This window comes from Acipenser ruthenus, chromosome 12, assembly GCF_902713425.1.
Source record: "Acipenser ruthenus chromosome 12, fAciRut3.2 maternal haplotype, whole genome shotgun sequence".
NCBI lineage: Eukaryota > Metazoa > Chordata > Actinopteri > Acipenseriformes > Acipenseridae > Acipenser > Acipenser ruthenus.
In genome coordinates this window covers 10,291,704-10,315,792 of record NC_081200.1, presented here as the reverse complement: position 1 = coordinate 10,315,792, position 24,089 = coordinate 10,291,704, and the positions used below count along the sequence as shown (strand labels likewise).

The 24,089-nt window shown below is 37.3% G+C and overlaps 2 protein-coding genes across 21 annotated transcripts in view; one reads left to right on the top strand and one right to left on the bottom strand.

The window, feature by feature from the left end:
* The window catches only part of LOC117417153 (guanine nucleotide exchange factor DBS-like), a 100,206-nt gene that overhangs the window by 20,152 nt on the left and 55,965 nt on the right, over positions 1–24,089 (bottom strand). For all 17 annotated transcript variants that reach the window (XM_059034504.1, XM_059034505.1, XM_059034511.1 and 14 more), the window contains exons 15-19: positions 22,512–22,600; positions 8,824–8,890; positions 5,683–5,798; positions 3,537–3,606; positions 1,640–1,732 (exon numbers count right to left, since the gene is read on the bottom strand). In XM_059034504.1, the coding sequence (XP_058890487.1) occupies positions 1,640–1,732; positions 3,537–3,606; positions 5,683–5,798; positions 8,824–8,890; positions 22,512–22,600 (435 nt within the window). The remainder of the gene's footprint in view (positions 1–1,639; positions 1,733–3,536; positions 3,607–5,682; positions 5,799–8,823; positions 8,891–22,511; positions 22,601–24,089) is intronic.
* Positions 27–19,730, top strand: LOC117417154 (lactosylceramide 1,3-N-acetyl-beta-D-glucosaminyltransferase-like). Of its 4 annotated transcripts, XM_059034516.1 has the most exons (4): positions 27–327; positions 5,745–5,820; positions 7,894–7,991; positions 16,059–19,730. In XM_059034516.1, exon 4 carries the CDS (start codon positions 16,330–16,332, stop codon positions 17,464–17,466), a length of 1,137 nt encoding a protein of 378 aa, XP_058890499.1. In that variant the 5' UTR covers positions 27–327; positions 5,745–5,820; positions 7,894–7,991; positions 16,059–16,329; the 3' UTR covers positions 17,467–19,730. The 4 variants fall into 4 exon arrangements, with proteins under 4 accessions (XP_058890499.1, XP_058890500.1, XP_058890501.1 ...); XM_059034517.1 differs by lacking the exon at positions 5,745–5,820; XM_059034518.1 differs by lacking the exons at positions 5,745–5,820; positions 7,894–7,991.

Sequence of the window (24,089 nt, the reverse complement as noted above, 5' to 3'; positions counted from 1 at the left end):
ACAAGTTCACAACACGTATGAATGTGTATCAGCTATCAATAAAAACACTGTTGTCTTGCGTCCGACTGATCCATATACCTTAATCAGTAAATCATTTTGTAGCAAGCCTGTTTTTTAAAAAAACTACTATAGATTTCTATACATATGTTCTTGTGAGTTACTTGCTTAGCTACTGAGAATGCGCTGTGCTTTACTCGCAGCATCACTTTGGCGCCATAATCGGTCGCTGTAAATTACAGTCAGCCATTTCTTCGTAACGGTTTTCTCTTGAGCGAGAAGGACGGGACCATTGCTCTATGACTGGATCTTCCGTCAACAGATTTTCAGGTAAAATAACTTTTAGACCCACAGTTCAAGGGTTTATGTTTCAGCTGATATCCCAATACCAGGGCCAATCACTGCTTTCTATCTAAGACTTTCATTTAGTTAGCCACTGTGGCTAAAGTAACTCAACATTTTTTAGCCACACTGGAAAATCTTAAGCCATTTAATACTATAAACAGGTTATAAACATACTGGTTCACCAAGGCAAAAAGACGTGTGTTTTATTTGAAAACACCTAGATATTTAAATGCCAGACCCTACCATTTACAATACACATAAATATTATATTTAAATTGAACTACAACTCTTGATTCCCATTTAATAAATGTCAAACTTAGTCCCATGTGAAAAAACGGATTACCGATTACAGAGATATTCATGTACTGCATAATCCTTTACGTTATTTGACTGTGACACAGTTTTCTTTTCACTACAGAATTGTACAGCAAAAGTGTGCCAGTAGACAGTGCTATTAGTGTGTTAATAGTAATGCCTCCCTGACCAACCACAGCTACAGTTACACAAGATTGTACTAATGTGATTAATAATATTAGTAGGCTTGTACAGCCACTACTTTGTTTAAAAAACGGGTTTTTTAAAAAAAATTTTTACCGTGTTCTTTCACCAGGGACTACTGACAGTATATTGTAATAAATGTGTTTATTCTTTATTCTTCCTCTTTCGAATCCACTCTGTTACTATTTCCAAAATATATTTCAGCACATTTTGGAGATAGCAAACAACGAAAAAAAAAAAAAAAAACACTTAACTGTGGTCTTTTGAAGCTGCTTGTTTCTGGCTTGTCCTCTGTGAAAAGGTATGTTTGAAACCATGACTGCTTCACCTCCCTGTGACTAGTATCACGCTCATATTTTAGCTTTTTGTACATGGGTGACTGGTATTCCTTGGGCTACATCTTTTGAAACATGATTCTGGTAATTTGTCTGTACAATTTTTTTTTTCCGTTTTTACAAGCAGTGCTGTACGCTGTTTCTAATTAGAGCCGTCCTCCTGCCGAACACAACGTTTGTGGCATGCATATGTTACGTGATCAAGCCAAAGGGCTTTAATTGGGCAAAATGAAATCAAACTAAACAGTCTATATTGATTCACCTACCAACACACGTTGTATGTGCTGGCAGTCTTACACAAGTACATTTTTCAAAGCATTCGCCACCGTGGCGAACTTTGGGAAAAATAGTTGAGCCACAAGGGAAAAAGTTGCGCTTGTGGCGAGGGGCTAGCAGGAATGTAGGATCATAGGAAGACAAATTATTTTAATTCATGTTTTAAATTAAATAAAAGCAAAGTGTACCTGAAAGAATTGACTATCTCCACATTGTCTCCATAGAGCTTCAGAACGAGGTTTGTTCTGACAGTATTTTTCATAAATCTGAAGATCCTCTTTCTGAAAGAAAAATTTTAATATATATATATATATATATATATATATATATATATATATATATATATATATATATATATATATATAAGGGATGGGACGAATACAGTGGTTACGAATAATTTTCCTTTAAGGTCTCACTGAACCGACACATTTCAATTGAAAGCTGGTTAAACTTTTAAATCACACAATTAGGTTGTGCTGTGTGTATAATCTCCAAAGTGCTTTCAATTAAAAAAAAAAAATGTCGCCATCTGTAAACAGGTGAGTTTCACATGGCCAATGCAGATCCACATTATGAACACATAAGCATAACAATAGTGTGTAATGTCTTCAGGTTTTTTAAAATCCTTCTTGTTACAATTCTTCGATCTGTTGATGTTGAGGTTTAAAAGTTTGAAATTGATATGAGGCAAAACATACATGATGATAATTGCTAAGGTGACCATATGGCTCAGAATGAGTTGAAAAGCATGAACTGTCCCGCTGAACACGGAGCCATATTATCACAGTATTAAATTGGCCAATTAAAAGCCGACAGTTCCCTTTGAATCGAAAGTACTCTGCAAAACGTTAGGTTACTTACCGTAACCCTGGTTCCATGAAAGAGAAGACGACCACCAACGACATTATGTATGGGATATGCCTGCCCATTGGGTAGGTAATTGTTGAGCTCTCTATACCAGAGCTGCCGATAGGCCCCTTCCTGGGATGATGCACTCGGTCCCACCCACCGAGGGATTAAAACCGTCATCCTGAGGAAGCCATTTCTCTTTTTCCATCGAACCCGTGAGGGCGACCGATGCGACCTCGCGGTTGGTGGTCGTCTTCTCTTTCAGGGAACCAGGGTTATGGTAAGTAACCTAGCGTTCCCTTTCAATTCGAAGACGACCACCAACGACATTGTGTATGGGATAATGTATACCAGCGCCGTTGCGAGGGAGAAGGAACGGCAGCAGAGGGATGCATCAGAACTGCATAACCCAAGGGTTAGCGGTGTGAGCTTGCACCCTCAAGGACCCTTGTACCTAATGAAGGCAGGGCAGGATCTACCACAATAAGGCGGTAGAACCTGGAGAAAGTATGCGGCGTAGCCCAGCTAGCAGCAGTACAAATATCGGACAGCGAGGCCCCTCTGAAGAGGGCCCATGATATAACCAACCCTCTAGTTGAGTGTGCGGCTACTCTCCCAGGTGGGGGCAAGCCAGCACCATTATACGCAGTCAAGACCACTGTGACACGCCAGTGTGACATGCTGCTTTGACGGGCTGTCCTAGGGTCCGTGTCCTGAGACAAAGAGCTGGTCAGACTGACGCAGAGCTCTTGACCCATCACGTAGCATCTCCCGCACTGGGCAGAGGAAATTGAATTTCTCCTCTACTGTTGAAGCAAAAGGGGGTGGATGGAAGGACTCCAGTTCCACAGACTGATTAATGTGGAAGGATGTGATCACCTTGGGGAGGAAAGCAGGTTGGTGCGCAGAGACACCCTGCTGCCATCCTCCCAAATACACATGCAGGAGCTGTGCACAGACAGCGCCTGCAGCTCACTGACCCGCTTAGCAGAGGTGATAGCCATGAGGAAGGATGTCTTCATAGACAGGTACTTCAACTCTATGCTCCAAACGCGCCTTTAGAAATCAGGTAAGTCAATTTTTAAAGGGGCAACGAACCCGGAGAGGAAGCGTCGGTTTACTATATATATTATAATATTAGATACAGATAAATTACTCCACAGCTGGTCCTGTTAAAGCCGTGGTATATTTTCAAACTCTCAAAATGATGCTAACAAAAACTTTCTGTACACTTACCCTCTTCAAAAAACAAGTTCCCGCCAGTTCTGGATTTTCTGTGCAATTTTCTAGTTCTTTAAGAAATGTCCTAAAATAAATATTTTTTAAAAAGGTATATATCAAAACAAGATACAGTATAAAATATACATTAAATAGAAAATAGTGTTCAAATAGACATTAAACAGAATTCTATTTTAACTTTTTCTCAAACAATTAACAGTACTTACAGGCCCCTAAATTATATGTATAATGTATAATGCAAACACGCTTCCACTGCCTAAATGCCACTAAAAAGATAATTGACTACAAAAATATTTGTCTGCGGGCAACGGTATTAAAAGCAAAACACTGAAGCAATACAGAAGCTTTTAAATTAAACCCATTGTGTAGTTTTGTGTAATGCACGTTTGTTGAAATTTGATAGCCGAATGGGAAAACAAACAACAACAATGAAACAGCTTGGAAAAGCTTATTTCTGGTGTCAGTAGGCCCTATTCACAAAGCTTGAACCCATGAGTTCTTTTCAAGTTTAATACAGTAATCTGTTGCATATCTGACTGCGGTGGGACCAGAGTAAGGGCAGATATATAAAAAGTCGGATGAATGAATCCTGTTTTACACAATTATTGTTTCGACATTCAGCTTTTATTAGGGAACTCCCCTAAATCCCTTGTTTAGAATGATACAGGGTATTAATGCTTGTGACAGGGTAGCCGTCTGCCGTGTGCGTGCATGCATTTGCTGCTGAGTGACAGGCAGGAGATTGAGACGTAGGTTGAAGTTGATACGCCCCGCAGACGAACAGGATTTACATATCAACACACTGACAGCTCATGTGACACTACCAGCAATGGCAGCGAACGTGCAACACAGTGTACGAAAACATTTTATTATTATTATTAATTTCTTAGCAGACGCCCTTATCCAGGGCGACTTACAATTGTTACAAGATATCACATTATCTTTACATTCAATTACCTATTTATACAGTTGGTTTTTACTGGAGCAATCTAGGTAAAGCACCTTGCTCGAGGGTACAGCAGCAGTGTCTCCCACCTGGGATTGAACCCACGACCCTCCAGTCAAGAGTCCAGAGCCCTAACCACTACGCCACACTGCTGCTAGTTCAGATATCTACAATATCTGAACTAATCTTCTCTGTTCAATAATAAACTAACGTTGCTGAAGATCATGGCAGATAAATGGTTAGGGTGGATTTGGGACGGGTGGGTGACGGATTACTGTATAGGCTGTTGTGGTTAATTTATAGGCTTCATAAACGTTTCTGTCTTCTTTAACAGCAGCCTATAATAGTTTCATGAACTTCAAACTTTGTTCTATCTCAGTGGTCATACTACGAACATTATACAGTACAACGTCGCATATCCGACCCCCTGTGGACTGGGGTATAGGCAGATATGTGAAAAAGTCAGATTTTCAAATATCTATAGAAAAAGCATTTACACATCCATAAATAGGTTAGTGAACAAAAACAACACACAAACTGCTTTAAACATGGGGACATTTTTTGCTTTAAAAGTAAGCAAACGTAAACGAGATTAATTAGGCTACAAATACACTGTTGCTATGCAGGTTTGCTATAAGTCATCTCCACGCAAAGCTTTTTTTTTTTAAAAAACTCTAGAAGTCCCTGCCTCCCAGGTTCTGCTTTCTTAATATCTCTGTCATGGTACTTTGGCTCTTTCTTGATATTTCCAACAGCCAATAAGCAGCTCGGTTTGAATATTGCTTCGGCTATTTTAAACAAACGATCGGTAAGCATTGCTTTTATGAAACTTGCTTTGTTTAATTCAAATGCATTGAAAAGCTACAACAACATGCTGCCAATATCTGCAAGCGTGCGCTCCATCATATAAACACTTTGCACAAAAAAAAAAAGCTTTCTTGACTGGTACATTGAAACGTCACTGCTACACGCAGCTGACTGACACACGCACACAGCCCGCCTTTTTAAAGGGGAACACACCAAAAGGCTGATTGGTATAATGCTTTCTTTCTGTTTCCATTGTGGAAGCTGTATTGTAGCCTACTTTTTGATCAGGGCGGTTATGTGATGGTCGGATATACGACGTTCCACTGTACTTTTTAAATGAATATGACCTCAACAATGCAAATTCAATTTGCTCTTAAGCAAACATATTACCTCTTGTGAAACTCGTATATTTCACCAAGATTGCCAAAAAGCACTTCCTTTTTGTTTTGCAGAGCAATTGGAACAAGATTGACAAATTCTGGGTTGTCAATCTCAGCAGAATAACCCTGTAAGAATAATAAACAGAAGGTAGGGCTTCATAATAAGCAGTTTAGCAAGCACGTTAGTAACATACACAGGCGTAATATACATTATAAAGTTTTGAACCAACATTCATTTGGTTAAACATTTATACAAAAATAGCTCCTAAGGTTTTTAATATAAGATATTTTAATATAAATTTGCCTATTAGAAAACAATCATTCAGTTAATCACAATGTATAGCCTACTATACATTATGCCACTTGCATTGTAAACAAAAACACACACACAACTCAATAAGCTGATAAGAACAGTAAAACTGACACTTGAATCAATGAATATATACTATCATTGTGCTATAAAGGTTGCAGCCAAACTCTTCTGTTGGCTTTACCTTTGGAAAGTTTATTTTACCATGTGGCAAGGAGCCCTGCACATGAAAAGGGGGCAGGGCAAAGCCCTACCATACACCCCCTTGAACTTTTTTCACATTTTGTTGTGTCAGTGCCTCAGAGTTTCATGCATTTAAATGAGGATTTTTTTATCTACACACCATACTCCACAAGGGGAAAAAAGTTTTTATTGAGAAAAAAATTATATATTAAAAAAATTATATATTAAAAAAACAAAACTGAAAGATCATAATTGGATAAGTCTCCACCCCCCTAAGTTAATACTTGGTGGAAGCACCTTTGGCAGCAATTACAGCTGAGAGTCTGTTGGGATAGGTATCTACCAACTTTGCACACCTAGATTTGGCAACATTTGACCATTCTTCTTTACAAAACTGTTCAAGCTCTGTCAAGTTCCTTGGGGAGCGTTGATGGACAGCAATCTTCAAGTCATGCCACAAATTTCAATTGGATTGATTTAGATCGGGGCTTTGGCTGGGCCACTCAAGGACATTTACCTTTTTGTTCCTTAGCCACTCCAGTGTAGCTTTGGCTGTGTGCTTTGGGTCGTTGTCCCTGTCCCTGCCGATGAGAAACATCCCCATAACATGATGCTGCCACCACCATGCTTCACAGTAGGGATGGTGTGCTTTGGGTGATGCGCTGTGTTGGGTTTGCACCAAACATAACGCTTTGCATTTATGCCAAAAAGTTCAATTTTAGTCACATGGCTACAGAATCTCCTGAGTGTTTTTTTTGCATACTTCAAACAGGATTCAAGGTGGGCTTTCATGAGTAATGGCTTCCTTCTTGCCACCCTACCATACAGGCCAGATTTGTGGAGTGCTTGGGATATTGTTGTCACATGCACACTTTGACCAGTCTTGGCCATAAAAGCCTATAGCTTTTGCAAAGTTGCCATCGGCCTCTTGATAGCCTCTCTGATCAGTCTCCTTCTTGCTCGGTCATCCAGTTTGGAGGGACGGTCTGATCTAGGCAGGGTCTTGGTGGTGCCATACACCTTCCACTTCTTAATAATCATCTTGACCGTGTTCCAAGGGATATTCAAGGTCTTTTATATTTTTTTTATACCCATCCCCTGATCTGTGCCTGTTCCGGAGTTCTTTTGAAAACGCCCTGGTGCTCATGGTTGAGTCTTTGCTTTGAAATGCACTACCCAGCAGAGGGAACCTACAGGAACTGCTGAATTTATCCTGAAATCATGTGAATCACTACAATTTAACACAGTTGGAGGCCACTTAACTTGGTGTGTGATTTTGAAGGCGATTGGTTACACCTGAGCTAATTTATTACAAGGGGGATGGACACTTATCCAACCAAGCTATTTCAGTTTTTATTTTTAATTAATTTTCTACAAATTTCTAGAATGTTTTTTTCACTTGGAAGTTGTGGGGTAGGATGTGTAGATTAATGAAAAAAAAAACTATTTTAATTCCAGGCTATAAGGCAACAAAAAGTGAAAATTTGGAAAGGCGGTGTAGACTTATAGGCACTGTAAATGTATTATTTATTTTTAGAACGGGGTACCCCTCCGCCCCTGTGCAATATATTATTTTGTATTTGTTTTGTTGTAGTATTATTATTATTATTATTATTATTATTATTATTATTATTATTATTATTATTATTATTATTGTTATTGTTGTTGTTGTGATTTATTTATTTATAAATATGACGGTGGAGCCGTATGTTTTGTATTGTTTTGCAGCGTGGATGGGAAGCCCCATCCACATTAAAAACCTCGTGCAGAAGGTGACCATCTCCCAAGCTGTGGGTGTTCAGAGGAGAGAACGTGAGAGAGCGAAAGTGAGTGGATTAATATTCTAAACAAACCTAAAATATAAATAGGAACAGTGACAGCAACTGCCCAGCCTGTCCTATTGTTCTTGTTTAGTGTTTGCGATTATTTTGTTTAAACTTTTATTTTCTCTCTGTGAGCAGTATTGGTTTTGTTAAAACCTTTTATTTTGTTTGTTTTTGTTATTTAAATAAATGGCGCCGCAGCGTGTTTTTGCACCACAGTATTTTTTCCTTTGTTTTCTTCCTGCTTCTGGCCTGACGTCACCTCGTCAGTCATCCTGTCACAGACCATTATTTATTATTCCTTATTCAGAGGCTTCTATAAGATTGTCAGTCACAGTTTACAGAGTGTATATATCACTGCCGTTTGATCAATGCAAATATACTCTGTGCTGCTAAAAAGTCTTTGTGCAGCTCTTGAACTAGTGTATGTTGTGCTTGTAGCTAAGGTAATCGTAATGGTTATTTCAGGTTTGATCTATTAAACACAGAGGTATTGTACAAAAGGCTCCGATTCATTTGCAAACTGCCTACTGGGAATGTTTAGTGGAAGTCTCCATACATACCTGTAACACTTATATTTTAACTACAGCACAGCAATTGAGATGAACATTTGTATTGATATTCTTTTTAGAATTGCATGTTTTTTAGGGAGTCATGGTGAATATATCTTTGATCTAAAATTCACTGCTGTGTATCTTCGTTGAGTGGGCATTGCTTACAAGATGCGATCCCACATACAGTACTTTGAATGTAGGTTGTGTTTGAAGTCATTTTTTATTTCACTGTACAGCTGGATAGGTAGACCGTATGTCCCTTGGTACGAAAGGCTCCATACCTCAATGATGCTTTGAAGCTCTTCCACATATACTCTCTCCGTGTCTATCAGCTCATTCATGATGTGCCTAAAAAAGAGAGAATGACAGTGAACTTAGCTTTTTTTTGTTTTGTTTAATATTGTTGGGAAAAATCTAAATCTAGTCACCACCAAAAGTAAAAAGCTTTATCGAGCGCTATCAGTGCACACAACAAAATGAAAGTCCACATTCTAATCTTAACTACCTCATTACATATTTGCAATTGTAATAAGGTTTGTTTTAATATAAAACTACATCAGTCTATTACAAAGGGTATATCATGTACTGTAATCAAGTAATTTTACTAGGAGCCATGGACATGTGTGCTGTGTGCTCTAAAGCTTGCATATCAGTATAGAAATGTTTGTTGGTATTAAGATATTATCTGCCCTTTGTTTTGGGTGGATGCATTGAAAACTGTAGATATAACTTTACGTAATAGTGTGACGTACAGGCAGACTAATAATGTCCTTAGCAAGTTAGGTAGGTTCTCCAAATACTAATGATGTATAGAGAAAAATGAACTGCACCCATTTATTTACTAAGTATATATATATATAACATTGGATCAGCATTTCTTCAGCTTTATGTCACAGTATAAAGCAGGTTAGTTGTACTATACTACTGTTGAGGTTCTCACAAGCCTTGTTAGCTATTAGATCCCATTTAATTCTTGAAATCCCCTCCCCTCCCCAACACCTGTCTCCAAATAGATGAAGAAACCTGTTCAACTACATGAATTGACAACAGCATGAGAAACAATACCTTTTCACACATTCTTTCAGAGTGACTCAACCCCTGAGGGTATAGTAGGATTCAAATTATTTTTGACTGAGCATGGCGATAGTTATGAAGCATATTCAATTGTCTGATTTTAGTATACTATTGGTACCATTACACTATCCTATTTTGGCACAAGTATACTTGCAGTATATTATTTTTTTGTAAGTGATGATACTGGATTCTGGTCCAAACTTCTTTATACCATCTGTTAAATGTTGAACACTATGGGAGGTGCAAAATAACAAAAATTAAACAACAAATGTGCATGCATTATATATTCAAATGTGCAAGTGTCATATATTAAATATACAAGTCAAATACTAAATTCAGTACACCCTCGCTATAACAACCCAGTTTGGGTCCAAAGCCTTTTGTTCACTATAATAAAATGACAATCCAAAACGAACAATATAAGCTGCTGGTGTAAGTTAAGGAAGTCGCCACCCCCAAAATAAATAAATAAATAAATAAATAAATAAATAAATTGCAAGTGTTAATTTAAGTCGTGGTTCCTTATTTAAAAAAACTTTTTATATTCTTTTTGTAAATAATGCAACTTAGTTCTCAACTATTGGCCATTTCTTAGATTGCATCTTCCTTCTCTTTTGCATACCTGCATTGTCTCTTGCTAGATATGCACCTCCAGATTCTGACAAATACTTTTAGAAAACCAGGAGCAACTTCTGCTCTGGATCAAAAAGCTATAATGCTCTGCAGCTGCCCGCCTATGTGGATAACTATCGAAAAACTACTAGAAACTAACTTAAACACAAGTCTGGGAAAAATAAATGGAAGTCTGGAAAAAGTATGGAATTTTGATGTTGATGTATGATACATTGGTTTTTTGTTAAATTTTTTTCCCACTGTATTTAATGTATTATGCATTTTTCTGTATTTAAATTATTATGGATTTTCTTGTTGTTACTGCATCTTTGTGATGGTGGTCCACTATGAAAGGCCCTATATAAAATAAAGATTGATTGATTGATATACAGCTTGGCTGCTGCCATATTTGTTTAGTTAGACTCTTTTCAATTACCAGTAACATTTTACAGGCTGGTTCCAATATTCTAGCTACAAAAATAAACTCAGATTAAAATTTAAAATTTTCTATTTTGGATCACAGTAACATTTTTAAACCTTATTTTTGTATTTATTACTTTTTTCCACTGTATTGTTATTGCAGACACTATTATGGTTAATAAGTGGCACAATAATTTACATCTAATTCAGGAGAAAATACCAGCAGGATTAATATAGAGTTGGCTGTACATTTAAGGTTTAAAAGGAAACCCTTTTAGATTTTAAGAAAACAAAAAAAAAGTCTTAATCATTGAGGGATGTTACGGGGAAAGGGTTTGAAGCTATGGGGAAATCACACCCTAGCTGTCACCCATATAAATGGCAAGCATTCTAAGGCTGTTGCTGCTGACTGGAAATACAGAGCAAGATCTCAAGTATTTCAACCATACAGTATGTGTTTCCTGGGTGTTGAAGCCTTTTGCAGTACTGACAGCCAGAGGGCAGAGCTTGCTCGTTACGTCCTGTAAGGTATGTACTACTGTACTTCACTCTGCTGCTGCAGTTGCCACTTTTCTCTAAGTCAGGGATGGAGTTGTGCTGCTGGTAAAACTAATCACCAATTTGAAACGAATTCCATTCCTTTTGAATGAATACTTCATAATACTTGAGAACATCTTGTGATGGAAAAAGAATCTGGACTTTTTTTTATTAAATGGATAATGGATAATACTTTTTTGAGTTGGTAAGTGACCTGATCTAACAAAGTGGTATTTGTTTGTTTTATCTTCTCCAAGATAAAACGAAAGAAAAAGCCAAGATTGCACTTAATCCTGTATAACAGGATACAATCTAGATAATCAACAACAGGGCTTAAATATGTTTAACTTTTAAAAACAGCAGGACCATCTACAAATACATTGTTTTAAGGTTTTAAGTGTGAGATAATAGACATGTTTTCAGACCTAACTATAAAACATGGCAACATTTGATATGAAAAAAATAATAATAATTCCAGTACTTTTTATGATAACATTCAGTTTTACTTATATTCATGTAGAGAAACTTTCAACTGGTATATAAGTGACTTTTTGATAACTGATAACTGTGTTTTGCCTAAATGTGCGTGATTCAATAAAATCTGAATGAATTCAAGGGCTGTCACTACTAAAAGCATGTATTGCATCAATAATGTCACAGCAAACTCAAATAGTGTTAGTTTTAATATAAACTACAGATATTTTGATTTATTGATTTCAATTTATTGAAAAATGTCTTTTCATCTATTTTTTTCAAGCATAATGTTTTGTAGCAAACGTGTTCAAAATGTCCTGACAGTATAATTTAGAGGACTTGGTATTGGTTTACGTTTCTTTTAAAGCTGGCATTTAAAACATCTGGAAAGAGGTTTATATGCCAAAAATGTATTTGTTTGCTTTACAGTGGTGGCCACATTTGTTGTAGTAGCCCAATATAGTTAGGTTTACTGCTTTGTTGCCATTTATAGTGTGTGTATATATATATATATATATATATATATATATATATATATATATATATATACAGGTATACTGTATATAATTGTTGTTATAGTTAGTTTTTCTATAGTATTTTTTTATTTGCTATCCGTGGTTACATTGAATTCTATAACGTTTGCATATAAATATGATTTTTCTCTTCATAATGCAAAATTATTGAATAATTTAATAAAAACTGCATTGTCTACTTGTATTTATTCATATGTTTTGAGCTTAAAAGTTTTTACATACGATTTGGAAATGTCCAATGTGTGGACTACTTCCATAAAATAGCTGACAGTGAAAATTAGGCCAGTTTTCAGGCATTTTGTCATATACACCATGGCTCATCTTGTAGCTCCTCAACAGTAGAGGATATTTAAAATCAGACTTTTTATTTGAAATCCTTATAAAATTTTGCAAAGTTAACATCCTAATATTTTTCTATATCTAACTGGGGTGGAAATTTGCAGTTTTAAATATTTCTTATAAATTGTTGTGATTTTTTGGGGGGCGTGGCTTATATAAAAAAAAATAATACATTCCACAACAGAAGACATGATATCATTGGAAACAGCTACGTAAGGCTTTTCTGTGGATATATTGGCTTTTCGTTTGTGGTTTAAGGTTGCCAACCTACAAGCGCTAAAGGGTTAAAAAACAGAAGTTGAAATTTAAACTCATTGATGACTAACAATTCTGAATGCTAACCACAGAAGTATGTGACCAGCAGACCAGTTCTCCCTATGGTATTGCTATCCCGATCATTGTTGTTCACAGTTGCTGAGTACAAACTTGCTGTTGTAATGGTATTTTTTGTTGTCAAAGTTTTATACAGCTCAGCAAATCTGTTTCGTCTGTTACTTAAACCCTTCCATTATGGGCACACATACTGCATTTGCTGTGCTGGCTTTTATATTTATTCACAGTATTCAACCTATGCTCCGCTTGGTCGAGCGACTCCAGGGTTTCATGGTTTACTGGAGAGCTTCCAAAACTACCATAAAAAAACAGGTTTCCATAAGGAACCAAATGGGTATGTTGCAGTGATGCACATACTGTTCACTGCACTCCAGTTCAAAATGTTACAATTAATAAAACATTTGTCCATTTATGATGAAACACACATTATTAGGAGTATTAGAATGTGGTATAGTGGAGGTTCCCTGTTTGCTTGTCTCTCTCCCCATCTATGGACGTACTTTAGCACTGAAGCTAATGAGATTATGTGAAATTGTGTTAAATGAAGACATCGGCCCATCTATCTGCATGTCAAACTTTGTGCAGGTAGTGAATATCCACAGTCATCCACTTTTTCATGTTACTGATAGATAGCCCTTATTTTGTATTTAGTGATGGGAGATGAATGTTATTGACATGCATTTTTTATTTTTGTTAATGTGTTCTGAAAGGAGGTTAAGGAGGGATAGTTATTTAAAGGGTATATAAGGACCTTTTTATTTTATTGTGTTACATGTTACCATGTGTTGCTACAACTATTTAAGTAAGGTGTGTGTATTGTTTTAATTATTATATTTTTACATATTGATCACTTTTTTTTCACTTTTAAATTGCAGTGCTCTCTGGCTGTTTCTATTATAGCTCCAAGATGGCCTCTCATGTATTTATCAGAACTACATTTCCCATCATCCACCTGCTCACTGGTAAATCCATCAGTTACATATGTGAGTAGGAGGATGATGGGAAATGTAGTTTAAGTGGTCCATGCAGGTCCATGTGAAGCCATCTTGGAGGCAGTGGAATGCAATTTAAAAGTTCAAAAAAGTGGTCAAAATGTAAAAAAAAAAAAAATAATAATAATAATAATAATTAAAACAATACACACACCTTGCTTAAACAGTTGTAGCAACACATGGGAACATGTAACACAATAAAATAAAAAGGTCCTTATATACTCTTTAAGTTTCTGGATCTACAGGTGTAGCTTGTCATATTTTCTGTATGTGATCTGTCAGCTGTGCAGCAGGGAAGAAAAGCCCTGCACATAATGAGGGGGTAAATAATGTATTGTGTTATGATTTAAAAGGTATTTGTGTTTATTTATACACACACACACACATACAGATGAACCCGTTTTATATCACCTCGCTTAATATTATACCACTTTTATTATCACGATTTTTCAAAAACCACTCACAATGCACCAGAGGTTCTTTGAGAAATTACCTGTCTAATATCATCTCACAAACCCGCTTATTGTCACTTTTTGTGCAGCCTGTGATGTGCTGTGTGGCCGGGCTTTACTAAGTAACCACAGGATATAATTAGGCTTACTACTATTCGATTTTACTTTTTTTGCCAAATCGACAACTGATATCGAATTTACCTTTTCTTTCGATCTTTATTTTTCAGTTCAAGCAGAGAATGGGTGAAATCGACCTTTATGCTTTAAAAAAAACAGACTGTTTATGCCATTGCGAAACCCCTTTATTATTCAACATGCAACAAACCCATGGTCAACAACATTCTACTAGAACAACATTCAAACTGAAATGACGTTTAGTCAATGCAGAGCTATACCTTGTATAGATAAAGATCCTACACAATTAAAAAAAGATGTCTCAAATAAACCGCAGAAAACGCAGCATATAAACGTTTATTACACAGACTTTTATAGTATACATTTACTAGTAAAAATATGCACAGAACAAAACAGATAGTTGAACAGAACTAACTTGCACTTATTATACAGAGCTTCCCCACTCTCACAGCTGGACTCAGATACCATGTTTCCACGACACCTCTCTCAACTAGTAGCATTGAGCAGAATCGCTTCAAAACACAAACCACGCATGAAATCATGAGGGCAACCAGGACCGGATTCTTGTTTTTTCTAGCATTTTCACCAAGCAAGCTTCCATTGTACCTTTTTAAAGACAGTTTCTGAGCGCTATCCTTCATATTTTTATGACCTTGTTGTGCTTGCATGTGTTCAACTATTCTGTTTGCCTTCCCGGTGACTTCTACTTTACAGTTACATACCAGTTTACATACCAGGATATTTTCTTCATCTCCTGTCCCATGTTTATTTACAGTTTTCACTTCAAAGTCAGGGTATTCTGCACAATACTCATTTAGTGTTTTCCTCTTGCACACAAAGAAAAACACCAAGTGCAACACCTAATTGATAGCTCTCATCAGTCAACATATATCAGTCAATATATATATACACACACATGCTTCACTGCTCCTCTGAATCCCCTAATAAGAAAGTAAATTTATATATATATATATATATATATATATATATATATATATATATATATAGATAGATAGATAGATAGATAGATATAATATTTCTGTTCAAGAGGACATTGCCATTTAACTGTATTTTCAGTATTTGTATATGCTGCTTTGTTCATACAATATTTTAATTGATTTAGTGTAGTCAGTCTTGTGGCGTTTGGTCACAGTATTCACAGTAATGTGGAGTTATACTGGCGCCGTTTATTTGAATAATAAAATAAAGAAAATATTCAAACAAAAACAAATAAATAAATAAATCATCATCATCATCATCATCATCATCATCATCATCATCATAATAATAATAATAATAATAATAATAATAATAATACAAAACAAATACAAAATAATAAATTGCACAGGGGAGGAGGGGTACCCCGTTCTAAAATAAACAATACATTTATGGTAGGGCTTTGCCCTGTCCCCTTTTCATGTGCAGGGCTCCTGGCCCTGTTACAACAGGTATAACACATTTGGACTTCTTACAACAGATGTATGAATCGATACTATGTGCCATGATCATTTTGGAAGCTTGTTTAACCGGGAAGTGGTTGAGGAAAGTTTGTATTGCATTTGCTTTCTGTAAAATGTAAACATTTCTTGTCTTTTTTAATTTTTTTATTTTGCAGAGCCTAAAAGGAACAGCACAACAAGATGAGGACAGCATTGCAGAAATCTGTTTATTTGTTGAGAAAAGGAATACTCTAAATTAAGAATTCTCTCACGGAACACACGTTTTCAAGCAACCCCATGCATACTGCAAAGATGGTCCTTCTTGTGGGAACACTATGATGGAATTCAGACAAGCTGAAAATTGTAATCTGTGCAAGAACAAGGACAGCCCATTGAACCCTGTATACTGGACCTGACCGTGACTGGAGGTGACAGTAAGATTACAGAATGTTTAGAGGTGCCAGAAGATTTAGAAAATGCCAGTTTGTGCAGTTGATGACGTGCGTCATACTCGCTCTTGTTATGATATATTGGCAGCAACTTGATAACCATGTTGTAAGCCACATGAAGTCGTACTCCTATCGTTACCTTATAAACAGTTATAATTTCCTAAACGATAGCCTTTCCATAAGCAGGGAGGATGCTAGTAGCTTGCCCAACTACCAGTACTTGATCAACCACAAGGATAAATGTGAAAAGCAAAATGTGCTCCTTGTGCTGTTTGTGAAGACATCTCCAGAGAACCTAGAGAGACGCCAAGCTATCCGCTCCACCTGGGGCAACGAGAAGTACATCCGCTCCGAGCTGAAGGCCAATGTGAAGGTTGTCTTTGCATTAGGGGTTCACAAATATCCATTGGAGAGAGAAGTCTTCCAAAGGCATCTTGAAAGAGAAGACCGGCAGTATGGCGACCTTATACAACAAGACTTTACTGATGCTTTCCACAACCTCACCCTCAAGTTGATCCTGCAGTTCAAGTGGGCTCACATGTACTGCAGACATGCAAAATTTGTCATGTCAGCGGATGATGACATCTTCATCCATGTGCCCAACCTGGTAAAGTATCTCCAAGACTTGGACCAAAGAGGTGTCCGGGATCTCTGGATCGGACGTGTCCATAGAGGAGCCCCTCCAATCAGGATCAAAGAAAGCAAGTATTATGTTCCCCACGAGATGTACCAGTGGTCTTCTTACCCAGACTACACTGCAGGTGCTGCATATGTAGTTTCAGGGGATGTAGCTGACAAAATCTACAGGGCGTCCATGACGCTCAACACCACACTCTACATAGATGATGTTTTCATGGGAATCTGTGCTAATAAAGCCGGGGTGATTCCTCAATACCACAAGTACTTCTCTGGAGAAGGCAAGGCCCCCTATCACCCCTGTATCTACAACAAGATGATGACTTCTCATGGACACTTAGAAGACATTCATTACCTTTGGAGGGAGGCCACAAATCCAAAGCTTAAGACCTTGTCCTCTGGCATACTGGGAAAGCTGTACTGTACTGCTGTAAAAGCTTTTCTTCTTTGTAAACCATATTATGTGGACACTTATCCCTGCAGTGCAGTGTTTTCTTAATACCGATGAGTGATTGTAAAAAGCATGGTGTGAAGTTGTTTGTAAAGATGCAGTATTTTTTTTCCCTGCAGATTGTTACAAGTTACATTGTTTTAAAATAACATTTACCTCCCTCTTCTTTCATTTAGTGGAAGCAGGAGCACTAGAGTCATAAGTACCTTTCCTAAATATTTTGTTTGCATTTTTTATAGATAAACTGCAATGTAATTGATAAAAACAATTTTAAAAAAAAACTGCATCTTCAGTTTAAGTAGCTGATGGAAAGTTGCACTGCAATGCTACTCACCAACTTTCTCTATGTGAAAATACAACTATAATCGTGAACAAGGTAAATGGTAGAAAGAGTTTTAGTCGTGGCAGTGAACAGTTATCACAGAACAGCCGGTTGGACAGATAACTAAAAGCTTAATTTAATCACTCATAATGAGTTTAACATTAGTCACAGTTAATTTGCATCCAGGCAGAGTATGTTTGTTAGTTTTGGTAACTGCTTTATCTATCTTTATAAATCATAAGGTCATCAAGAGCCAATGAGAGTGCTGTATTTTTAGCATGAGAGGGGCCATAGTTCTGTAAATAGGTGTTTTGTCATGCAGTACAAACCACAAGAGGTCTGAGCAAAGAGTTCTCAAACATATCAAACATCAGTGGCACACAATTAAAAATACATTTCCATATATTGCACAATGCATTGCTTGCTGACAACACAGTACAGTTTCATAGGAATCATACATTATTCTTATTGAGTAACCACATTGGGCCTACAATTAAAGATCATAAGTACACTACATCTCAGTTGACTTAACCTTATTTCTCCCTTTACCTTGTTCTCCACCAGTACAGTACAGTATATTTAATTCAGTTTTACAGCACCCCTAATGTGACCTAAAAGATTGTGGTTTCCATGGACATTTTAGTAGGATTACCCATAAAGTTAAGCTGTGAGTTCTGAAGCTTGGAGCTTTCCAGTGCTTTTAGAAGAGGTGTGTTTACTAAACGTACAGTTTAGTAACATAAACAAATTTACATGGAAACAATTTATATTGTTTACTAATGTATAGCGCTTGATTTTATTTTGTATGTATTTTTTTTACTATAACCACTAGTAACAGGTAAAGATTATTATCCTGTAGTAGAAATGTTACGGCATACTGTCACCATCACACAGTGGAATTCATTCACCATGGTCCCAGTAGTAAATACCTTGCATCGACTAAAGCATTTCTGATGACGGGTTAAATGTCACCGTGTAGGGAGTGGTGAAGATAGGAATGCCATGAATAAACTTCAGCCCTGCATCTTTTTATTCATTTCCCAATTAAAAGATAATACATGTTGATAGTTTTCTAAGAAAAAGCAAGTCTGCAATCAGATTTGGGGGGGTTGGGGGTTGTTGTATTATATAGGTCAATTATATTAAAAAAGCATGTAAGAAATAAAAGATGGCTGTACAGTGTTTGATACTTTAAGTGATTTCAAGTTTCTATACACCTGAAGTTAGTTTAACCTGTCGTTAGTTTTACAAATATTTCTCTAGTTTCTGTGAATTGTAATATGTATTATGGTAAATGTTTCTCTTAAATGTCTATTACATTAGACTATGGATGTACCTGAACTGGACCTTTCTCTTTTGACTGGATGATATGAAGGTAGAAATCAGTATCATTCAGAAGTCTAGCTTGTATTATGTATGAATATTTTATTCCATGGCTAGTTAGGAACCAATACCTAAAGTATATTTATTGTAAGCTCCTGCCATGGATTAATGACTTGGGGGTAAACTTTTAAAAATTGTAAAGATGTCTGGGAGACGAGTGCTCACAGGGAACGCCTTTTTTATATAATCGGTTTCAACGAGAGAATGGGAACGCTGGATGTGAGTCAATGGAAATGTCCTCTACACAAGTGCTGATGTCAAACTCTGAGAGCAAAGTGTCGCACTCACAAGTTATATTTATGTCCCTTTTATGTTTAGCATGGATACTCTTGTAAATATTGTGATTGCACTGTTCTGTTCACTGTGTTCATCTTTTGTTTTTTGGGGGGTTTGAATGACTTTATAAAAGTTCAGTGAGATTCTAATAGTGTGTGTGTGTGTGTGTGTGTGTATCCTCATATCACTGTCTCCACCTGTGTTTTATCACTCCTCACATGGTTAATGAATGCAAAGTGCTGCAAAAAAAAAAATGCTGAGCTAATGGATCAACCAACAAATTATTTTTCATTTTCTGGGACGATATTAATTTGCAAATCTTTCTGTAGCGTCAACAGCAACCAAAACCCGGTGTTTACCATTGTTAATGATAGGTGGCTATGCCTTGCTTTGCCATACTTTTCTGTTCCTTACGCTGTCTATGCTTTCATACACTTCGCTCATTGTGTTATGAATTAAAACTAGGTAGATGATCCACATTTCCCTCCTGTTAGAATGTAGAACATTTATGCACCTACAGTAGAAGGAGGGAATTTACTTAGCAGTCTGAGTGACTCACATAGTCCAGACACCAGTGTTACTGTATTCTGTGATGTGGTTATGAGTAGACCTTTGTACTCCATGAAGTATCCTACCTCCACATGAAGTATATTGTGGAACAGCATTTAAAGTCCATATGTTTTTTACAATCTGGTTATATTTTATTAAACTACATTATAATAGTGTTCTATATATAGATAGATAGATATCATTTATACTTTTGGTGCTGGCTTGTATACTTTATACAAGCCAGCACCATTATACGCAGTCAAGACTGTGTCCACAATCCAATGTGACAGATGCTGATTAGAGAAGCACTGTCCTAGGGTTCGTGTCCCGTGACAGTCGAAGAGCTGGTCAGATTGACGCAGAGCTCTTGTCCTATGCACGTAGCATCTCAGTGCCCGCACTGGGCAGAGGAAATTCAATCTCTCATCCTCTGTTGAAGCAAATGGAGGTGGATGGAAGGACTCCAATTCCACAGACTGATTAATGGGGAAGGCTGTGATCACCTTGGGGAGGCAAGCAGTGTTGGTGCACAGAGACACCCTGCTGCCATCCTCCCAAATACGCATGCAGGAGCTGTGCACAGACAGCGCCTGCAGCTCACTGACCCGCTTAGCGGAGGTGATAGCCATGAGGAAGGCTGTCTTCAAAGACAGGTACTTCAACTGTGGAGTGTATGGGCTCAAATGGGGCCTTCGTGAGAGCCTCCAGTACAATATTAAGGCTCCATTCGGGGAGAACAGTCCTCCTGGGAGAGCATAAGACCCAATAGTTTTTAAAACAACACCAATTGTACTGTGAACCCTTGTTGAACAGTGCCAGACAGTTGCGAATGGCAGCTACTTTGTCATCCAACAGGTAGGCTTGCATTGTAAGGGAATCCAGCCGGAGACCCAAGCAGACCGTACTTTACACCGGTATTAATTGACTCTGGCATCATTGAGGGTGAGACCCAGCCTCAACAGATGCTTTATCACAAATCGCTGTGTGGGCCACTGCTCCTTCCTGCGACTGGTAAAATAGCAGTCACCACGGCAACGTGTTTAACTTTTTTGTGGGCGGGACTGAGTGCATCATCCCAGGAAGGGGCCTATCAGCAGCTCTGGTATAGAGAGTTCAGGGATACCTACCCAATGGGCAGGCATATCCCATATGTAATGTCATTGGTGGTCGTCTTCGAATTGAAAGGGAAACACGAACCATAAACCATAAACATGCATGCATATGTCTATGACATAAACAAAATGATCATACATACAGGCCTATTTTGTGATGGTTAAACGGTGTCAACAATACATTTCACCACAGATGGGCGCAAGGGAATGCACTGCATGAAAAAAAAAAAAAAGGTTCTGTATTCCGTGAAAGTAAAATCAGCGAGTTCATCAGTGCACAAGGCAATGATCACTTCATACAACACGGAACACAGAGACTAAAGCTTTTGTTTGTTGGTTTCTCATGGCAGGTACAAATTTTATTTTATTTTGTAAGACACTGGTACACAAGTTCACAAACACACGCATACCTTTGCAAAGACAGCTGCTCACAAAGACAATCATCAAGTAAGTGACCATTGATTAATTTTCCCCTGACAACAGCGGAACCATTTAGAAACCACAATACTTTTTTTTTTACCAGCCTTAATTAAATACATTTTTTAAATAGCTGTATCTATAAGACACTTCATACAGATATACAAATAAAAATGATTACCATAGATTTTTTTTTTCTTACCCTGTGCTAGTGCTCAATACTACTAGGCTATCCACTGCACATAATCAGTTCTCTGCTAGTGTTGCATTTGTTTTTTCAGACGTCAGATATTATTATCATAATTATTATTATACAATATACCGTTATTAAATAAACTCCGGGCCTCAAACCACTTATTCTTCCCCCCTTCTTTCATTACACACCACACTCCCGCTGTCCTTATTGTAATACAGACTACTCAAAATGTTGGAGAAATTCGTAATGATCGCTTTCACAGTCTGAAGCCATGTATATCTCTCAGCTGTTCCTGGTATGTGTTCCCCTAGTGACGTCATGCAAACTTAGTGCTTTTCTATGTGAGATATGGACTTTAACATTTGCATCTTTCTTATTAGGCATGATCTCATCAACCAATCCAGTGCCATAGCCTTATTCAAACAGGGCCTATTACCAGAGGAGTGAATACTTCTGAAGTAGTTCCCTCCATATTCTGAGCGGCATCAGTATAATATCTGAACAAAAGTTAATCTGATATGTTTTTAAAAGAATAATGTAATGCCTGGAGTAAGACTAAAATGAGTCATTTGTTGTATTGGAATTAAAAAATAAAATAGATGTTTTATTATAATTTATTATTTTATGTTTAAGACTATTCAAATCTTGCAGTAAAAGAAAAAACATATAGCAGGGCTATTTAAATTACTAACTGAATTACCCTTCATGCTTAGATAAATATAAGAGGTCACCTAAGGACTCCAAAGTGAACACACTGATAGCACACACGATAGCTTCATGGAAGAATTTTTCTTGGCTGAAACTTGAGCACATGCTTTAAACTTGAACAGAATCTTACCTTCGTCTGCTTAACAGACTTTCCTCGGTTTCATTTGTCACCAGAATGTGGCTGGACCCTCCTTGGCTGGCTTCGTGCATTACTTCAATCTAAACATGAAATAAACACTTAACAATTAATCTTCAGCAACACTCCTGACAGACGCACATGAGCATGCAGAAGCATCTCAAGTCAAGGAATACCATAATACAGTCAAAAGATGGCACTGATGAAAAAATAAATAAATAAATACAATATTTTGAAAATGCTGAGAAATGTAATCTTATTAGGGAGAAGATTTTCTTTGAGGGAAGTGGTGTAAGATTACAACATTTGAGACAGGAAAACACATTTCAGGAGGAGAGGTTAGGATATGAGATTGCAACTGAGGGCCCTGTGTAGAAAAGATGTGTATTTGTGGTAAGGATGATGTCACTGGTCAGACTGTTAGTAAACAGGCAGAGAATGCAGGTTTGTGGTGCGCAGATTTATAATTTATTATGTTATGTTTGACATGGTGGCCAAAAGGAACAAACATACAAAACAAGTACTGTGCTGTCTCCACTCCAACACACGTAGCAATTGTTATGATTTTAATTATTTTCTCCTGACTTGTTCTCTCCACACTGAACACCCACCCTGTGTGTGTGAAAAGTGACTTATGCAGCTGTGCTGGGACTCACTAATCAACTATTCACTTGAATCCCAGCACAGTCTGCACGTGAACTAATTGTGTACTCCCTGTGCCCCCATACAAATACCCACTTTAATCTGCATTGCAGCCGTTATGTGTGCTGATGCGCTAGGGAGGCAAAATAAGCTGATCCCTGGAGCCAACATTACACTTCAGCCATCATCATATGGAAGGAAAATGCAAATGGATGGAGACGCAGATGCATCATATTAGTGTACTGTAAAGCTACGTCTTAGTTGGTGCTTATCTTGGTGAGAGCCGAGTTCAAATCAGCATGAAGTTTAACATCTACTCTCATGTAATGGAAATCATGCGATTGAAGTGATTGTGCAATCCCTGTGCCTAAATACAAATATACATTTTAAATCACCTGTGCTACGTAACCCACACTTCATGCACCACTACACACATACATAAAAACATCCCACATACGACATAACACACAAAATACTCACAGGGGTGGCACACTCTGCCACAGTATTCCATAGTGTAAGTCCAAAGGCGTACTTGGGTTTTGGGACAGAGAGGTTGAGTGTGGATTCTAGTCTTGTGGTGGTATGTTTATGAGAGAGGTTACAGATAGAGTCCATGACAAGATTGAATGAGTTACATTAACCTAAGTAAGAGACATGTATGTGTTTTCAAAGTTGAGGGCCTGTGCAGAATTACCAAGGCTGTCATTTTGACCGTTTTTCGAATTTATATTTAAATTGCGGTGCATGTGTTTAAGATACGGAGATGTGCTTTCCTGACTTTTCCTAAATATATGTACTTATTACCCTGACAAAGAAAGAATCGCGTAGCTGCAACAATTAGGGAGATAAAATACTGTCATACCTATTCCTACCAGGAACGGTCAAATTGATTGCTACATATAAAACATATTATAACAATGAAATGTTGTG

Coding starts and splice junctions, on each gene's coding strand:
- LOC117417154 (XM_059034518.1), top strand. CDS start 16,330: ATGTTTAGAGGTGCCAGAAGATTTAGAAAATGCCAGTTTGTGCAGTTG.